This window comes from Ambystoma mexicanum, chromosome 13, assembly GCF_040938575.1.
Source record: "Ambystoma mexicanum isolate Mex_15411 chromosome 13, UKY_AmexF1_1, whole genome shotgun sequence".
In the NCBI taxonomy this organism is placed as follows: Eukaryota; Metazoa; Chordata; class Amphibia; order Caudata; family Ambystomatidae; genus Ambystoma; species Ambystoma mexicanum.
The window spans coordinates 96,607,963-96,626,131 of NC_090938.1; the positions used below are offsets into that span (position 1 = coordinate 96,607,963).

Sequence of the window (18,169 nt, forward strand, 5' to 3'; positions counted from 1 at the left end):
TAAGTCCTGCCTCATTTTGTCTGTTCTGCGAACAAGCCCCTTCCGCAGGCTTGCCTCATGCGCTGCCACCAGCAGTTGAGACAATAGGAAGGCAGATCCATGGAGCCTTTGATATTTTAATTAGGCTGCCAATGGCCGGAGGAAGGTGCCACCTTCCCCCTTCTGGAGATGCTTTAATGTACACGTGGCTGTCACATTCCAGCTGAACATAAAAGGGGAGGACGGCGCCTGTAGGCTGTGTCCTGCCGGACTTCATGTGACTATGCGTTTGTCGTGCAGTGAGCAGGGAAAATGTGTGCGTAATGGCCTCACACATTTTCGGAGGTTGATCTCTCATCATTCATTTTCATTTCCAAAAAATCACAAAAGCCCAGGCGAGCGCACACTCCCTGTGCAGATGGTCGAATTCCTCACACAGCTCCCCTCAATTTCGAACAAAGTATTCTTACATAGCTGTCTAAAGTTAGGATTATCAAATGCCTTCTATCACCTGGGCATCCATTTTCAGATGCACTGGTTTCCTTCTACAAATCATTGATACGAGGTCTTTACTTCTGATGGGCTCCGGTGAAGTTGAACAAGACTACAACAATGGCACACGTTGAGGGTAAATGTGGATAAATGGAGTCCCTATACTATATTTTTAATTTTTTTAGAAAGAGGACTCCGCTCTTTTGGGGAATTAGAGGGACGAGGGGATGGTGTCACTGTAAAGTGTGAGCTGCCATTATTCATCATCAACCGGATCTATTTGTTTGGAGCCATGTTTGTTACTGGCACAGCTGCAGTTTGAAGCCAATCATCCACTCTGCTAAAAACTGACAGCTCAGTATGTACCTACTTTCATTGGGGGTTTAAAGAAAGGGTTTCCAAAATATACAGGCATAGTGAAGAGCCACTCAATGAACCCCAAGCAAACGCAAATCTCAATAAAATTGGAAAGCTGTAAATTCCATTTCCATCATGTCTTCTTGTTTGTCAAATCCCACGGTGTTTGCCCTGTTGACCTGCAGCTATCATCTCATCACGCTAAGCTGCAAGCTGAATGCATGTGTCAAAGAATGACTAAAAGCAGGTGACTATCACTTAGGCTTTTGGAATCTGTCTTTCGATTTTTTAAATAGTAACAGGAGACTCCTGAATAGTCTCGGTTTAAACCTATTGGAAATGAGGCAGCTTGGTTACAGCCTTCTCTTAATGATTAGGTTATAGTCCTTAACCATCCAATCGTCACTTGGTGCTGAAGACTCATTAGCACAGGACACCTTCAAAGCACATTCACGAGTGCGGAAGGTACAGTCGTCTATACTTTGTCAAAAAACGTGTCCCTTTTGTGTAAGTTGCTCAGCTGGTCCTGTCCATAAAGTTCACATCTCTTTGCATTCTGGTACTTGTAGTCCAACATGCTATAAAGGGAGCAATAATCTTAGTGCCATCTCGACTTTAGAGTGACATGAGCTAAACGCCGGGACTTGTGGAAAATCACTCGCAGGCTCTGGACTTTTTCTAAAGACGTGTGAATGATGACGCAGTGATGTTTAGTGACGTGCCAGCGTTACCACTGTGTGGCAGAAGAGAAAACAGATTATATTACCAATGAAATATCTGTATCCCAAGGGAGCATGTAAACCACCATTTAGTACAAGAGGCTGCCGTTCCTGGGCTGTGACCTCAGGCCATCTGCTGCCGCCTATTGACATCAAGTGCATTCCAGAAATGACTAGCCAGTCTAGTTATTTTTTAGGGCTTGTTCCCTGACTCCAACCACAGGAATGTGCTTTTGGGGTAAATGAAAGCCATGAACTGGAAAAGCGGCGTGCCGGTGACCTGGACTCCTTTGATCATTTTAGTCCATTGCATTTGTGAATGCAGGCAATGTGGTTTGGAAAATGAATCGACTGCTCCTGGTTGTTTTCCCCCACCGGGAGGGCTTCCTGCCTTCCATCCAATGTATTGCTTTATGTTTGGGTCGCAAAGGCCTGTGCAGCCTTGCTGCTGGCGCTTTGACCTTCAGCCCTGGCAGTAGTCTCCAAATATCACCCTTGAGCTGGGCTCTGTGAACTGACCTCCCTTATCAAATGTCTTTAAAACCATGAGTGGCAATACTACTATTTACCAGTGGATGTCACCTCCAGAAATGTTTAGAATCACAACATCAGTAAAAGAAATTTGACATAAGGTACTTTTCAAAGGATCTGTTTGATTACTGCGCCGCGTTTACTACGACCCCTTGAAAAGGGTGACTCTTTTTTTATTTTGTGCCCCTCTTCACCCCATATATATGAAGGGGAAACCTCTGCTATCCCCAGGGTCGGACTGGGACAAGAAATAGGCCCGGTCACCCAACAAAAGTGGCCCACCTCTCGTCTCACGACCTTGACCTCTGATCACATCAATGGAAGTTATGTCATTTGACCCCACCCCAAAGTGACATCCGGGAAGTGATGAAACACGGCCTTTCACCCCTTGACAAAACAGGAAGTGGCATTAAATAGCATTGGACCTAAGTACAGTATATTACTGCGAATCCAAGCAGAAAGTCCAAGGCCAAATGATAATATGTTATTGTATAGCACTTACAGTCAAGCTCTTTTTTATCGAACAAATATGCATACAATATCCCCCAACCTGTGTTGGTACTCATTTATCGACCTAAGAAGGATAAAAGGCTTTTTGAAAAAACTGAAAATAATAATATTTTTTATTTCAATTTTCTTTTCTTCCAAATTGGCCCAAGTACGGCCAGAAACCGGCCCCCACTCCCCAGGGACGATTTCGGTCCGGCCACTGGCCGAAAGGCCGAGGGGCCAATCCGACCCTGGCTATCCCCCATTAATCCATTACATACTGTACCCATCCCCCCACATATGTATGGGGTGAAAAGGAGGTTGAAATAAAAAAGTCTGCATTTTTGGGGTGGGGGTCGCAGTAATTGTATCATCCTCTTTTCAAACAGGAAAGGGGAATTATAAGAGACTACATTGTTTGATCTTTGCCACACATTGTATTCAAGTATTCTCATTTAAATGCCTTTTAATTCGTTTGTACAAATAATTGATTTCTTTCAGAAGAACTGTGGGATTGCATGGTATACTGACCCCTTCTGATTTGATGGTCCATTTCATATTTGAATATATTTATTTTGGTATAATATGAAAGGTTATTTATAACGCGCTTAATGCCCAGAGGTTTCTAAGCACGGACCCGGGTATCGACCGTGTGTTGCTCCGTGTCGTCATGCTTCCAAGGCGAGCACTTTGCCCCTGAGCTATCCTCCCAAGACATTGTCCAACATTGGTCCGATTATTTACACACATTCAATATTTAAATATATCTTCTAAACCAGAATGTTTGCCCTTTCATTGCACATATGTAAACTTGATTGGCTCTGTTAGGCCACTCCTTTAATTACACAGGCCACACCTCATTTAAAGTTTTATTAGCTACTTGGGTTGTGAGGCTGCAGAGACCCTTTTTAAGCCCCACCCCCAAATATTCCATCAGGACGCATTAGAGCCCCTTCACCCTCGATTTCTTATCCGACTTAAAGCACTGCCTGTAGCAATTTACACACTGAAATATAATTGAAATTCCAGATATTCAAAGAGGCCAATAGTGATAACAGCAGCTCTGCATCAAGATCCAGAGGTTTGGGTGTGTGCTCACCTGTGCTGTCTAGAGGGCATGGTTGGTGATGACAGGTGTGTGGGCTCTAATGGAAACCACTGTGCGTCAGTGAGCAGAGCAAGCTTTAGTGACTTGGGTTGTGTTTTGCTTTGGTAACGATGGCACACTTTTATTGTATACATCGATTTGATCTCAAGCCCTTTGTAGTCACTTAATTAGGTACAGTTAAATGACGAGGTCTACTATAGTTCACTCGTGATAACACCGTGCACTGAAGGAAACTGGTCATGTTGTTGAGCTGACTGTAGGATAGCCTTGTCTGCTCTTGGCATTCACTGGCTGAATCTGTGGGGCTTCACATGCATGTCATATATGTGACTACTGCTAGCCGAATTGTGTTTTCAACAGTATTTTCCTTCGCGCATAACGTACACTTGCACTGTATGGGGCACTGCCTACGCCTCAAGATGCCGCATCTTTTCAGTAAAGTGGTAGGAAAGGCTCTCGTCTAACCGTGGGCCCAATGCATGCAATGGGGGGAAATGGTCCCATTCCAAGATGGCCGCTCGTGGCCAGGCGCGCGGAATGTTTCCCATTCCAGCGGGGCCGGTGGTTTGACATATCGTCGGTGGGCGGGGCCGCGGCGCTCTAGCCCCCACCCTCTCTATGGAAAGGGACTGGAGCAGGCAGAGGCAGAGCGCAGCCAGGGGAAGCGGCTCCGAGTGCCTGCTAAGCGGTTGCAGCAGCAGCGTCCCTGGCAGCCGGGTACCTAGATGGGCTTCCCTGGACGAGGAAGGCAGCCCAGCCCGCCCAGGGCCGTGTGGACACTGCAGCCCTAGGACGGCAGCCTTCACGCGATCTCTGCGAGGACTTTAAGAGAGTGCAGCGCCCTGGCCGGGCGAGGGGCTGCACAGAGTGCAGAGCAGCTGGGGCTGGAGGGGGCACCCGAAGAGCAAACTAGGGGGGGAGCCCTGCCAACAGCACCCAGGGGAGGTGTGCCAGGCACCCACTGCTCTGAGCAAAGGCCAACTCTGCCAGGGGTTCACCCTGTGAGGTCCCTGCCAGGAAGGAGCCTGGCACACAGAGACTGCCAGGGCACACTCAGGAGAGCAGCCCCTCACCACCCTCCGGAGCATTGGGGCTGTCTCTTCCAGCGGACCACCAAGGGCCTCATCGAAAGATCCCTGCCAGACATCAAGTCTGGCACAAAGGAGCCAGATACTATCCCCACACAGGGCAGAGCTTTACTCGGATCCCAGCCAGGGTGAGAGTCTGGCACACAGGAGCTGCCAGGATACATGCAGGGAAACCCTGCCAGGGAGGAGCCTAGCAGACGAGAGCTGCCAGGAGGCAGCCTGGCATCAAGAGTGGTCCACTCATGAAAGCAGTCTCTACCACTGAGGGGATCCCTTGCCGAGATTAGAGCCAGTTGCGCAAAGGTTCTACCCGCATACAGTCGGGGACATCCTGCCAGGAGGTAGCCTAGCGCACAGTACCTTCCAAATTAACACATTTACAGCAAAGCTGCAGGGAGAGCACAGGGCAGTCTTTCAGCTCTTTTTTTTTCTTTAACATACATTACAACTGCTTTATTTCTCACCCCTTCATCTGCTCTCGCTGTCTCCATTTGGTGGTTCCTTTTTTATTATTTTTGTCTTATGTTTACCCCCAACAATCACTGTGTCCCATCTCCTTCAACCCATTGTAACATTAGGCTTAATTTAGGCCCCCAGTACTTGTCTACAGATGGTCTCGGCCCTCTTTCCCCTTGTCTGCTCCCCACCCCCATTTCCTGTCCAGCATTGAAGTTCCCACATGCTCCAGGTGTTCTGCTTGGCTGCTCTATTTCCGGTATCATTCACTGCACATTCTCTTTCCTTACACTTGTTCTCAATCCTCCCCTTGCTTCCTCAACTTTTAGGTCGTTTTTGCTTTGCCTTTTCGTTTGTGGACTAGCCGCCCCACTTTGCCTTTAAATCGCAATCTCCTGTCGTTATTTATGGTTATTATTTTAGGAATTTGACTGTTTCCTCATCTTTTGGATGAGGCATTCCATTTTCTTTTGTGTTTGCTCATAGTGTTCCATCATTCTGCTTTTCTTGGTTCCTCTAGTTTTTCATTGTCCTCTTTTACTCTCTCTTGCATCTATTCTAAGCACGCCCTTAAACCACGGGTCTGTTCCTTATATTCCCCCCACCAGTTTCTGTTTATTGGTTCATTCCCCTCCCATCCATTGTTTCTTTGGGATTGGTTGGATCCTTGCCATTCTCCTCTCCCTTTTCTTGTTTGTGCCACCCTGCCCCTTTCATGGGCAGGACCCATGCTGGATGACCCACCATGTCCAAGACCCTGAAGAAGAAGAAGCACTGGCTGAGCAAGGTACAGGAGTGTGCGCTGTCCTGCGCAGGGGATGTATGTGCCGTGCTGGAGGTGCGCAGCGGGGCCGAGCATGGCGAATTCCCCACCATTGGCCGGGTACGGGAGGATCCCAGCACCACACTCTCTGGCCGGGCACCCAGCCCTGGGGATGTACTCTTGGAGGTCAATGGAACTCCAGTCAGCGGACTCACCCATCGGGACACGTTGGCAGTCATCCGGCACTTCAGGGAACCAATCCGCTTAAAAACGGTCAAGCCTGGTATGTGTGCTATTCTGTGTTCTTAATGTATTCATTCATTTGTAAATGCTACATCCGTAAAGTTCGAATTGCCACGAGCAAGAGCATGCCCGTGGAGGAAATGTATGGGTGAAAGGCAGAACTACAGCTCCCAGGATGCATTTGTGATATAATTAACACGAGTACCTGCTGTGTTGTTATTTCTCCAACAAGATTTTGAGGTTCAAGAAGCCCATCCCATGAAAATGTTATAATTTTGCTCAGTCTCTTGAAATGCGAATGTGTCTTTTCTGGTATGTATTCAGTGGGGCTTAGGCTAATGTTCTCTATTGGGAGTGTTGGCCTGATTTTAGAGTGTAAAATAATCAGGTACGCCGCTTATCTGGATCCTTTGGTGGTCTTGTTTACATGTAGCGTGTAGCAATGGCCACCCAATACTTGGCAGTGCCGTTTGATAGGTGTTTGCAACGATGAGGATGTCTCAAGGTTGGACGATTTTTAGAGTTTTGGCTGAAAGTTCTTGCCGTAGGAGGATTAAAGATGGTTTCTAGGTGTGAGAGGTTATTTGGGATATTGAGCTTGGCCAAGAATTAGATTTCTCTGAAAGGTACGAGAGCTGCTCCCAGTGAGCTACACTCCGTACTAATGCAGTTGGCACTACCTAGTCTGTTTTGAAGGTGTTCTTGGTGGTCTCGATCCCTGTTCTCTTCTTATCGCCAGTCATGTGATTTTAGTTGTCCGGGTTGTATATCAATTCTCTGTAGCACCATTCTGACTATTGCGCAATTATTTTAATAGAAGGGGAAGTGAGGATCCGTGTACGACTTCTTTTGCTTATGTCTAAGTGAGTTGTTGAACAGTATTTCCCCTGATTAAACAACATGGTCGTGATGGGCTGTTTCAAGCTTTGGTAGAACTATCGAAGCGTACGCTGTCCTCATGACTCTAAATTCACCTCTTATGGGGAGTAATATTGTCTCCCTTCTAGCAGGCGATTGCCATGTAAGTAGCCTCTCACTTGAATGCTATGTCTTTCAAGGCATATATTTGACATACAATGTTCACATGTATATTCCACCCTGAAAAGCAAAAGAACTGCCCATTTTCAGTGAGCTGATTTTTCGTTCTCCCGGCTCCCTGAATGGCACTGCCAGGTGCCACCCACATCCACGCATCCAGCCGCCTGGTGCGGGGATGCCCCCGTGTTAAGCTGTTGAAAACAAGACTGTTTCTAAAACACGCTCTTGTAGTCCCTAATTAAAGCATTAGGAGTCAAAATGTTAGACAGCATTGTGCCTTCCTGACAGGTTGACTGGCTCTTCGGAATAATTGCTACCTTATTGTCTGTCGAAGTGTATATAATCAGAAGTGTCTGACAGCCTTATCCCCCCCCCATAAATACCTTTTATTGCTTCCTCACCGTGGCTTAATGTTTCCAAAGAGTCGCAATAGCAGAAACCGATATGCTCTGGCACCTTGCTGATTTGAAGGAGAGCCATTCCTTGCGCAGTAGCGTTATCCGCATGCCCTACGTGGATCATCTAATCCCAGTTAAACCTGTTGCCTTGCTGGATTGGTGGTCTATGATGCTCTGCATTAGTGAGGAGTGGCGATTTGTTGTTGAATGTACATTGATGATGTTTAATAAATTGGCGATGTTGCATACCCTAAATCTTTCCAGTCGATGTACTTGATGTAGGGATATTTAGGTTGACGGTGATTTTATGGATCTCATGTTTTTATTTTTTTTATTTTTTTCTAACGCTTAAGTAAAATTTTGATCATTTCATTATTCTTTTTATTTAACATTCACGTCCTTTACCAAAAGTCTTTTTGACGTAGGTGCTTGTCAATCTGTAGGTCCTACAGGCACGATGTAGCCTGCATTCCAGGGTGAATTTGTTTTTGCAGGAAGCTGTCGTGTTCTCTCGCTCTGGTTTGGAGCCAAGCGCTTTGTGTTTTCCGTCCAAATGTGTGCTATGATGTACTTTCCTTTTGGACGCATGCCCGGCCCTCCTGCTCGATAAACAATATTTACAGGAACACTGAGATGGAGTTCTGGCAGAGCACTGTGGCTACCTTTCCTCCACTTTGCAATCCCCCCATGCTCAGAAGATATGAAATCTATCCCGTCCAATTTCCCAAATTCTTTACTGTCTTCAAATGATTAACCTTGTACTTTGCCACGTTCTTTAAATGCAAGACCTGATTGATGCAGATCAAATAGGGAGATGTGTAACCACAATCTTGACCTCCTGAGGACAAACATACATAAATGTGTAATTTCCTTCTGGGTTGTTTGACTTCCTCGAAGTATTTTGAGATGCAAATTTCACTTTTGCATTGATGTTTGGCACCATGACCAACCCAACCTCCTTTTTGCAAAATGTTTTCATGGATAACCTGTTCCTGTCTTTTTTGGTTAGGACGTGCTTGGATAGAGGTTTCAGGAGTTTTGCTTCACCCTTTGTCCACCCCTCTCCCCCCTAGAAACCTAGGGGGGCTATGGCTGTACTTCGTTGCTTTACTGCTATAATTCTTCCAGAGGTGATTGCTTTAGGGAGAAGCCTATCCTATGATGAGTGAAGCAAAAGTCCAGGCGGCGCTAACCTGGCACTAGACTGTCATCGGTCTGGGAATTGTTAACTAACCAGAAAATGGGTAAAGTGCTTCCTCACAAATGCTCCCTGTTAATCCCTCCACTCAATTATGTATCCCTGGAGAATTTCACCATTGTGTCTAGGGTGGATTACACAACCAATTTCACTAAATAGTCTAACCTGACTCTGGATGTATTCTTGTTATGATATGTTATTTATAATGCGCTTAATACCCGGAGGTTTCTAAGCGCGGACCCAGGGAATCCAACCTGTGGTGCTCCGTGTTGTCTTGCTTCCAAGGTGAGCACGTTGCCCCTGAGCTATCCTCCCGATATCCTTCTCGGCTGTTCATGTATGATGGCTCCTCACCTCACTTGAAGTCCTGTATCTAAAAGCCACAGTAGACCTACAACCCAACTGGGTGACATTGACCAAAATAGAAACACAGCCTCTCAACAGACTTTGACCACAACATGCAGACAAATGACCTATATTGGAGACCCTGATGACTGGAGAGATGAGAGCCGGTCAGAAGCATTGGCCACAATAGGTAAGGCTCTGAAATAAATGAGGCTAGCTTGCGCCGGCTGGTGAGGCTGCAACGGCAAGCCATATGTCGGCAAATTAACTAACTCTGAGACCTCTGCGTCAAACAACCGTAATGTCCAAGCCTGGTATTAATAATCGGCCATTTAGGTCTGCTCCTTTTGTCTGTTAACTTTCTAGAAGTAATATTTTCAGCAGCCAGGTTTAGTCGGTGCCGGTGTAGGTTTAGTAACGCAGAGAAAGGCAATGCCAGTTCAGGTTAAATTCATTGCGTAAAGCATGGCGAATTGTACAACTCGCCCCCTTCGTGCAGAGGCGTAGACAGGGTTGGGCCTCAGCGGCCAAGGCCAGCCCAAAATCTGTAAATGCCCATTCAGCAGCACTGTGTGGGCATTTACAGCTATTAATGTCACTGCCTTGGGCCCAACTACATTCGCTTCCGGACCCACTTGTTGGACAATCCTTGCTATGCCTTCGGCGATGGTTTTGCCTCTTTGCTCTTCCTTTCAGAAATGTATCCGTTATCCTCTTCTTTGGATAAAATCCGTAAACCCATACACCTGAACTATAGAGAAACTCAAAATTCTCATTAAACCTAATCCGGTCACCCAATACACTAAAAAACAGGTACAATTTGCTCTATCTCGTAGTCTCAATGTTTAAAAACAAAGTTCCAAAGTACTGCTAGGATGGGTCCTGAATTAATTTCAGAAGCCACAGTGACACGTGGCGTTCTCTAAACCATGGTTCTATAACCTTTGTCTCTCCAGATGTTTTGGTGGCGTTCTCTAAACCATGGTTCTATAACCTTTGTCTCTCCAGATGTTTTGGACTGCAACTCTCGCCACCTATATCGGCATAGTTAGCGGTGTAGAATCATGGTTGTCCAAAACATGTCAACATATAAAGACCCTGCTCTAAACCCTTGTGACTTCAACAAGGGGAGGGGTTCATGGTGTAGTGTGAATTGCATCGCATTTAGGACATAATATAAAATGAATTGTAGTTTCTTCATTGTGTGAACGGAATGGGGACAGGGGTATAATTGCGTTTGACTTTTGACAAATGACCAGGGTTCTACCAATAGGAAGAGCCTTGAATCTAAAGACTGTAACCACCTTCTAGCCGAGGCCTCAGGAATCTACGCTAAATGTTTTGATAATCCCATGGGTGTCCACAAACGGGTGGTCCAGCTCTTCTTCCTGAGCCCCCTGCCTTTCCTTATATGATATGGTATGATAGGTTATTTATAACGCGCTTAATACCTAGAGGTTTCTCAGCGCCGACCCGGGAATCGAACCTGTGTTGCTCTGTGTCTTGCTTCCAAGGTGAGCACGTTGCCCCTGAGCGATTCCCGCCCCCCCCCCAAGACATATCCTAGTCATTATTGATGAGCAGCGCACAAATCCTTCTTGTTTCCCACTCTACAAGTTAATGTTATTTGGCGAAAGAGTTCAGAATAGTGCAATGGCGACGATGCTCGAACAAGAAGCAGCCAAGCCCTTCCGGACGACTATTTCCGCCTTGTTAGGACATCCTCAAGGATCTTCAGAGATGATCCTGAATGCGGATTGGTTCACAGGGTCACCCCGAAGAGGACTTTTTCTAGGTTTGGCACAATCTGAAATAAAGCCTTGGTTTACCTGACCATGTACCGCACAGTTGGCTGCGGACGCCCGCAGGTGTAACTGCCTCTTGAAGACAGCCGCTTCAGCCTTCTTGGACACTAAGATGGGATTCGTGCCCTCGGATTTCTGAGCCATATTGGCTAATGGCTCTGGATCTAACAGAATATGTTTGCAAGATTGCAGCAATTGAATGTTTCAGGGGTCGAAATTAAGATTTTGTGAGTAGGAGCTAAAACGAGCTCCTGGCTATCGGGCATCGCCTGAATGGCAGGTGCTATTGATAGTGTGCCGCAAAACTAACTTTCACGTGAAATGCCAACTTTAATGATTTGTCCACTACATACAATCCATCCTTCTGCTCTAAACATCGTCTAGATGTCGCTAATGCTTGTATATACGCATCCCCAAATACAGAAGTGTAATGTCACATAGGTATGTTTGTATGGCACCAGTTGGCATCAGGAGCTAACCAGTATCTCCTGGGAGCTGTTGGTGTCAAGCTAACTAGGCCCTAGCGCCTAAGCAGGCGCTAAATAGCTCCTTGCTCCCAGCAATTTGGAACCCTGAATTGTTTGCACATGTAATTGATTGACTGCCTGATTACTCCATTCACCTGCACCATGGCTAGTGATTGCTTATGGATGTGTGCCAAGGCTTTAGGATTTTCATTGAAGACCACTATCGTATGCATGAACTGTTGTTCTTGCTCTAATCTAACTCCCTCTCGACAGAGGCCCCTCTTACACCCAATAACCAAAAATGTTTTTCCCGATATATCCTGTGCTTAACCCTTGCAGGGCAGTGCAAGTTCTGGTTACTGGGACTGAATCATCCCACCTCCCTGCTGATGGACCATCAAAGTTCATGTCCATGACAACCTTGGACATGGGTTGGTGTACAAGTTGAAAAAGGGAGGGGCCCGAATGCACCCTTGCTGCACGCCCCAAGCTACAAAAAAAAGGCTGCAGTATGTGCACCCCTCCCGGGCTAAACCTCAGGCACGAAACCTGTCCTGATGTAGCAGCACAAGGATTCTGAGGAGATGGCTGGGTACCTCTATGGACCGAGTTGCAGAGATGGGAAAACATAAAGCACAATTTAAGCCCCGCCCCCTTTGTTAACACTGCTGCGCTGGTATCTTGGAATGGCAGCGTGCCTTTTTGAGCAACACTCTGCTCACTGTGTGATCGCTGCTGTGCCTCTCTACACTGCAAGGGTTTCTGGATGTCGAAGTCCTGAAAAGAAAGGGGTGAAAACACTGCCAATTTTCAGAGAACCTTGGTATGGGGTGATTGCAAGTGGTAACATGTAACGAGGAGAGAGACTGGGGCCCTCCCAACTCCCCACCATGCCCCTGGGGTAGGACTGACTCTGGCAAACAACGTAGTTGGCCTCCTACCCTAGGTTGGTGACGGTCCCCCCCCCCCCAACACCCCCTCTTGACAAGGTCGGGCGCATAACCGTGTTGCACTGTCCTTTGTCTTTGAGGAAATTGATGTGGTGTATTGAAGTTCTTAGTGGTTTGTGCAATTCCATCTGCTGTGGTCTGAGTGAGTTTGTAGTTTTGCAACACTTGGCAGGTTTAAGGTGCTTGGCGATAGAGTACAGTCGAGCGAGTCAGTGAAACTTGGAGGACAAATGCTCACCCAAAATATGGGGTTTCCAGAGTATTGTCTTGGTAATAGGGCTGGCGCCAAAAACTTACCCCTGCTGCTAAATCTTAGTTTTATGCACAGTGCAGGTGGATGCGGGGCATGGTTGATGGCTTGTTATGTGGCTTTGACGTCGGTGGGGCCTTCGTACCGCTCGCTGCTCGAAGGGGTGGGCAGTGTGCATGTGGAGGTCTTTATTTTTGTTTGTGGGGCAAATTGACTCCCTATGTTGTTGTGCAGTGGTGGATCACATGCTGGATTGATGTGCTTGGCCTCCGATCCCACTCCATTCCAATGTTGAATAATTGAGTTGTTGCGTGCGTGTCTGCCCTTTTCTGCGCATCTTTTGGTCGGAGTTTATTTTGGCAACACTGCAAGGTGGTAGTTGTCGGAGCCACACATCGCTGTGAATTTCTGAGAGTGAGGGATGTGCGGGTCTCCTGTCACAAATTGCCCTTCACCTTTCTGGTGTAGATCGATGGTCACAGCTGTATTGTGTCCATAGTTCAGATCCGTGCTTTGCCCTGCATGGATTTATGCAATTCCACCGCCCGCTCCACTCCACCAAAGTTAATCTCAAAAAGCAATTTATTTCATTTTGTTATTTACTCTGACCACTTAAATGGTGGTTGGCGTGTGAATTTGAGATGCTGAGTTTGTAAATTGAATGGTCTACTGGCAAACGTTCTCTTGTGCAGTTCGGCTGCAGATATTTCGTAGCCCTTGGCTTCTTTGTCTGGAGACCTCCGTGCACCTGATGCTGTTCGGTGGGGCTGTTTCTATAAGCATTGCAGCCCTTCACATGTATTCACTCTTGAAACTCCTTCCCCCAGACAGAGATTTGGGATTCGGTTAGGAGATTGATGTCTTCTGCACATCAGTAAAACACTTGATTTAAATGCGAGTGCAGCATATTTGAACCAGGTTTGCATTTTTTTAAACATTTATTTTAATCTGGTTTTACATAGCGTTGTTCTTGCCGTGTTATGGGTCTTCATTACTTGACATGAAAGGAGTAACCTGCTAATCCTATCAGTATCGTCTTACACTGTGGCTTAAATGTTGGGTTACCCTTATTTTCCCAAAATGTGTATTACTTAATTGTCTCCATTGTGTTTCCTTCTTATGGCATTTTTGCCTCTGACTCCATGTCACTCTATTTATTCACCTTTTATCCAGTCTTGACTTTTACGGTAGGGTCCTATCTAATTATCACGTTGTCCCTCCCCCCCCCCCCCCCCCCCCCCCCGCCATAGAATTGCTGTCCGGCTCAGTGTTGTATGGAATAGCTGTCATTTGGACACGCGTCATCCTGTACACCAGTGGTCTTCGAACCTTTTCATACGGATTTCTCCCCTTTTAAGTAAATATATTGTTTCTGCCCCCCCCCCCCCACATGGTGGTTGGCTCCCCCAGGGGCCTAAATGATGTCCATGGGGCCCCAGGCTCTTTAAAATATAAGAAGATGTTCTACTGCTTTGCCGCCCACCAGTTTGAAAACCACCGCCATACACCTTTTTGTCCAGGCTTTTAGCCAGGGGGGATATGCCACCGCTGGGGTGTGACTGAGATGTGGACTTGTGGCAAAGGTGTAGGCCCTGAAATGGCAGGCTGCACTTTTAATCCGAACGCCAACAGGTGAAGATGTGTCCTTTATCCGGATTCCTCGACATCATCTGACATGCTCTTCCCCCAAACCTCAGCAGCAATCGGATCCTCAGGGTTTGTGATTGCTGGGAGCTGCTTAGGTCTTGCTTCTAGCCCTGGAGAGCCTGCTTAGCTTGGCACGGACGGCTACCAAGCGCTACATTTCGCTCCAGAGGCCACCATGTGCCTACAAACCTACCTGTGCGACATTAAGTTTCTGTATTTCTATAAAGGTGCATCAGGGCATGTAGCGGACACTTAAAGCATTCTGGAGTGTATATAATGGAGGAAAAGTACAGGTTTGCAACGCACATGCACGCTTGATGTGCGGCGCACTATATACTAGCTCCCGATTCTCTAGGGCAGAGGCGTAGCCAGGACTGTCTAACAAGTGAGGCCTGAAGCTAATGTAGTTGGGCCCACTGCAGTGACATGAACATCTGTAAATGCCCACACAGTGCTGCTGAGCGGGCATTTGCAGATTTTAGGCACGCCTTGCCCTCTAAGGCCCAACCCTGTCTACGCCTCTGCTCTAGGGGATGCCCAATACCCAGGAGCTAGTTTTACCTCTGCTCATGTAATCCTAATTTCGATGCCTGGATCCAGTGGCCCACGAAGGCAAGCCTTTTGGCACCAGGCCGCCTAAACGCCCCCTCCCGTGTCTGCCGGGGCATACTAACTAGATCTACCTAGAGCCGAAGCCTGGCCCTCGAGATGCCGGAGCAGCAGCAGAACGCAACATTGATCCATAACCTTGTACAAGTTAGTGTTCGACGCCGTTTCATGCTTTCCCGGCAGTTTGCAAGGACACTGGCTTTGCAAGTTTATAAGCAGAATAATGACCGCTTGTTGTTTTATATTTGCCCTTCTAGGTAAAATAGTCAAAATGATTACGCGATAGAAACATGTTTCAAAAAGTTAGAAAAAAATACAATGGATGACCTCAGTAGCACGTATTGTCCAAGACCTTCTCCCAAGTGGGGCAGCTCCGAAAGCTTTGTGAGCTGTACTGGTATCTTACGCAAAGCTACTCCTTCAAGTCATGATTTGGTGATTTGTCACTCATGTGGGATTGGCGCTGTGTGGGAGCAGTGGTGGTGATGTTGCTGCTAAGAAGGTAGGCATGTCCGGCTGTGCCGCGCATGCTCGTGAATGAGCTATGATGTTGTTCCTGTTAAAATGGGAGGCATTTAGTCACGTGCCGCGCATGGAGGCTGATGAGGGGGAGATGTGGTGGCGTGCCATGGTGGTGATCGCGTGCCATGGTGGTGATCGTGTTATGTGGTGATGCATCCTGCATGGAAGCTGATGCTTGAGCCATGGCTGTGCTCCTGCTAAAGAGAGGAGACGTTCGGTGTTCTGCTATCCATGTGGCTAGGGAGATGTGGTGACATGCCAAGGGGAGACCTGTGGTATGTGCAATGCATGTGGGTATGAATTCTTATGTGTTTGCTCTGAGGTCATGAGGAGGAGTATTGGAGCGTGGAGTGATGTGTAGAGGAGTGTCCCACGCAGACTCTTTGGAGAGCGGGTGGCGAGGATGACCTTGTAGTAGATGCTTGTTGTTCCTCAGGGTTTTCTTGTTTTCTATCACCTGGTGTAAACGTCCCTCTATACATACCTGCAGCTAAGAGTAAAACAAGCCTCTGCGTCTTTCTTCGGTATCATTGACCGTATTCTTGTAAAATCGTGCAACTATTGGCTGTTCAGACTTGAGGGTCCTTCTCGTTGGTCACACACTGGTAAATCGGGGGCAGTCTGTCTGGCTGACTAGTAGCGCAGCACACTGTGTTGTAGAAGCATGCGGTCTGGGACCTGATGGCATTGCTCGCTTTCCAGAATATTGCTGGGGTATGGGACTCATTTTCCCAGTGTCGCATCCTTTAGGCTACGTGTTGAAACTGTTTGGGTTTATCGTGTAGGGCCATCACCAATGAAGACTCTTTCTTTCCCACCGTCGCGAGGTTCCACATCAAAGTCCCTAGTCCCGGGTCAGCTTAAAACCACTGACCTGGACCTGACAGGCTTTCATAATACCTGGCCGCCTTGGCCGAAATTACACAGCCACGAGAGTTGAGTTTTGTAGGGGTTCTTCTGACCTGGAAGAGATCCAATGTTTTTTCCGCTACGCCATCTGCGTGCTTCTCTTGGGTTTGTTCAGTAACCCATTGACTTGCGGGCTTGCTTCAGAGTTCTTCTGCAGGCTACTGGTTGGAATTCTAGCCTGGCACGATGCGGTCTTCATCTTCCCATTTCGTTGAATTGCTCATCTGTTGGTGGGTTAGTTAATGGCACCATCCATTATCGGTACTCTGAAACGTAAAGGACAATGATGGGAAGCGCCTGGGCTGGCCTTAGCAGCGGAAGCGCCCCGTGCCCCTGGTCAATGTCGGGGGGGGGGGCTTATTTTGTTTAACTCCCCACTCCCGCCCGTGCTAGAGCAGGGAGTTAATCACTGGAATAGGGTGCTGAGGCTAATGCTTCAGCACCCTATTCTTATGAAAACCGCCTGCTCCGGAGCCGGAGCGGGGAGATAATCACTTCAATAGGGCGTCGATGCGAAAGCATCAGCGCCCAATTGCTATCTAAATGCGCTCCGCTCCTGCGCTGGAAAGCCCGGTGGGGGGCGTATTTAATTTCAATAGGGAGCCTTCCTTGCCCTCTCCCACCATGGCAGCTTGGGGGAGACCTTGAAAGACCCGGACCCCAGCCCCCCCCCCCCCCCGCACCCACCAGCTGGCCTGGCAGGGCCCTAAGAGCGGGCCTAGGAAGCACTATAGAAAGTATATATTATTAAACTTTTAGTAGTTGATGGTGCCTGTACAAAATTCCGGTAGACTCTTTGGAGAAGGCTTAGACTGGAAAAACAGGGCCGTTTTGAAATGCCAAAGCATTGCCCATACTGGGATCAAACCCACCTGGAAAGCCTTGAGATATAACCTTCGAGTGCGGTGGCGGTTTTGGTTTCATGACGACTCAACTGCTTGCAAAGCAACCTAAAGCCGAGGAAGTGGCGGCCGATTTCAACGCGTGGCCTGTAGCCCTAGCTTCCGAATCTGCAATATTTTAGAGTCGCAGAATCCGGTCTAATGGCTGCCCCAGCCTTTGCGCAGTGCTTTAAGTGGGATTGGAAATCGAGTGGGGGGTGGGGGGGCTCTAGTGAGGGGGCGTGGCCTAAGGACACGCCGCTAGCAAGAGCCCCCTTCGGTTAATTGGCTGGTAAAAGAGGTGGAGCTGGGGCACTCCGGCATCATTACCTTTTGATGCTCCCAGCCCCCTCCCTTTTAAACAAAAGAAGGGGCTCGGCGCACCAAACGGTGTGATGCCGGTGTGCTCCAGCTCTCACGCAGCAGGCAGCCCTTTAATTCAAGAGGCCCCCTTTAACCACGGGCTCCTTGAATGAAAGGTCTGCCTGCTGCTGATGTCTATGTAGTTGAAACAGAAGGAGGGCTGGAGGGCCCAGTCTCTCCTTTTGTTCCGATTAACTTGCTGGGTGATGACTAGTTACTTGAAACTAAAGGGGAGCTGGGCAGTCCAGCCCTCCTCCTGTTTCGAGTACATAGACATCAGGCAGCCCGCACTGCTTACAGGTGTCAATACTTCGGTTTAGAAAAAAGTAAAGGAGATGCCTTTTCTTTTTTCTAAACTGAAATGTTAACACCTGCAGGCAGCTCCTGTAACCGGGCAGCCTCTTACACGGGCTGCTTTAGGTGTTGGCTGGCTGGGGCTAGTCGGAGGTGGGCCCCTTGCAGGGCCCCGGCTCGGGAGCCCTTTCTGGAGACTACCGCTGCGCAGCCCTAGCTAGCCCTGGCCCACTTAAAGCCCTGCTTGTGCATTATATTATCAAAATTG

At 47.8% G+C, this 18,169-nt stretch overlaps 1 protein-coding gene across 2 annotated transcripts in view; it reads left to right on the top strand.

Annotated features, from left to right (window-relative positions):
- Positions 1–4,295: 4,295 nt before the first annotated feature.
- The window catches only part of MAGI3 (membrane associated guanylate kinase, WW and PDZ domain containing 3), a 1,006,442-nt gene continuing 992,568 nt past the window's right edge, over positions 4,296–18,169 (top strand). For both annotated transcript variants that reach the window (XM_069633359.1, XM_069633360.1), the window contains exon 1: positions 4,296–6,265. In XM_069633359.1, coding sequence (XP_069489460.1) covers positions 5,965–6,265 — 301 coding nt within the window. In that variant the 5' untranslated portion in view covers positions 4,296–5,964. The remainder of the gene's footprint in view (positions 6,266–18,169) is intronic.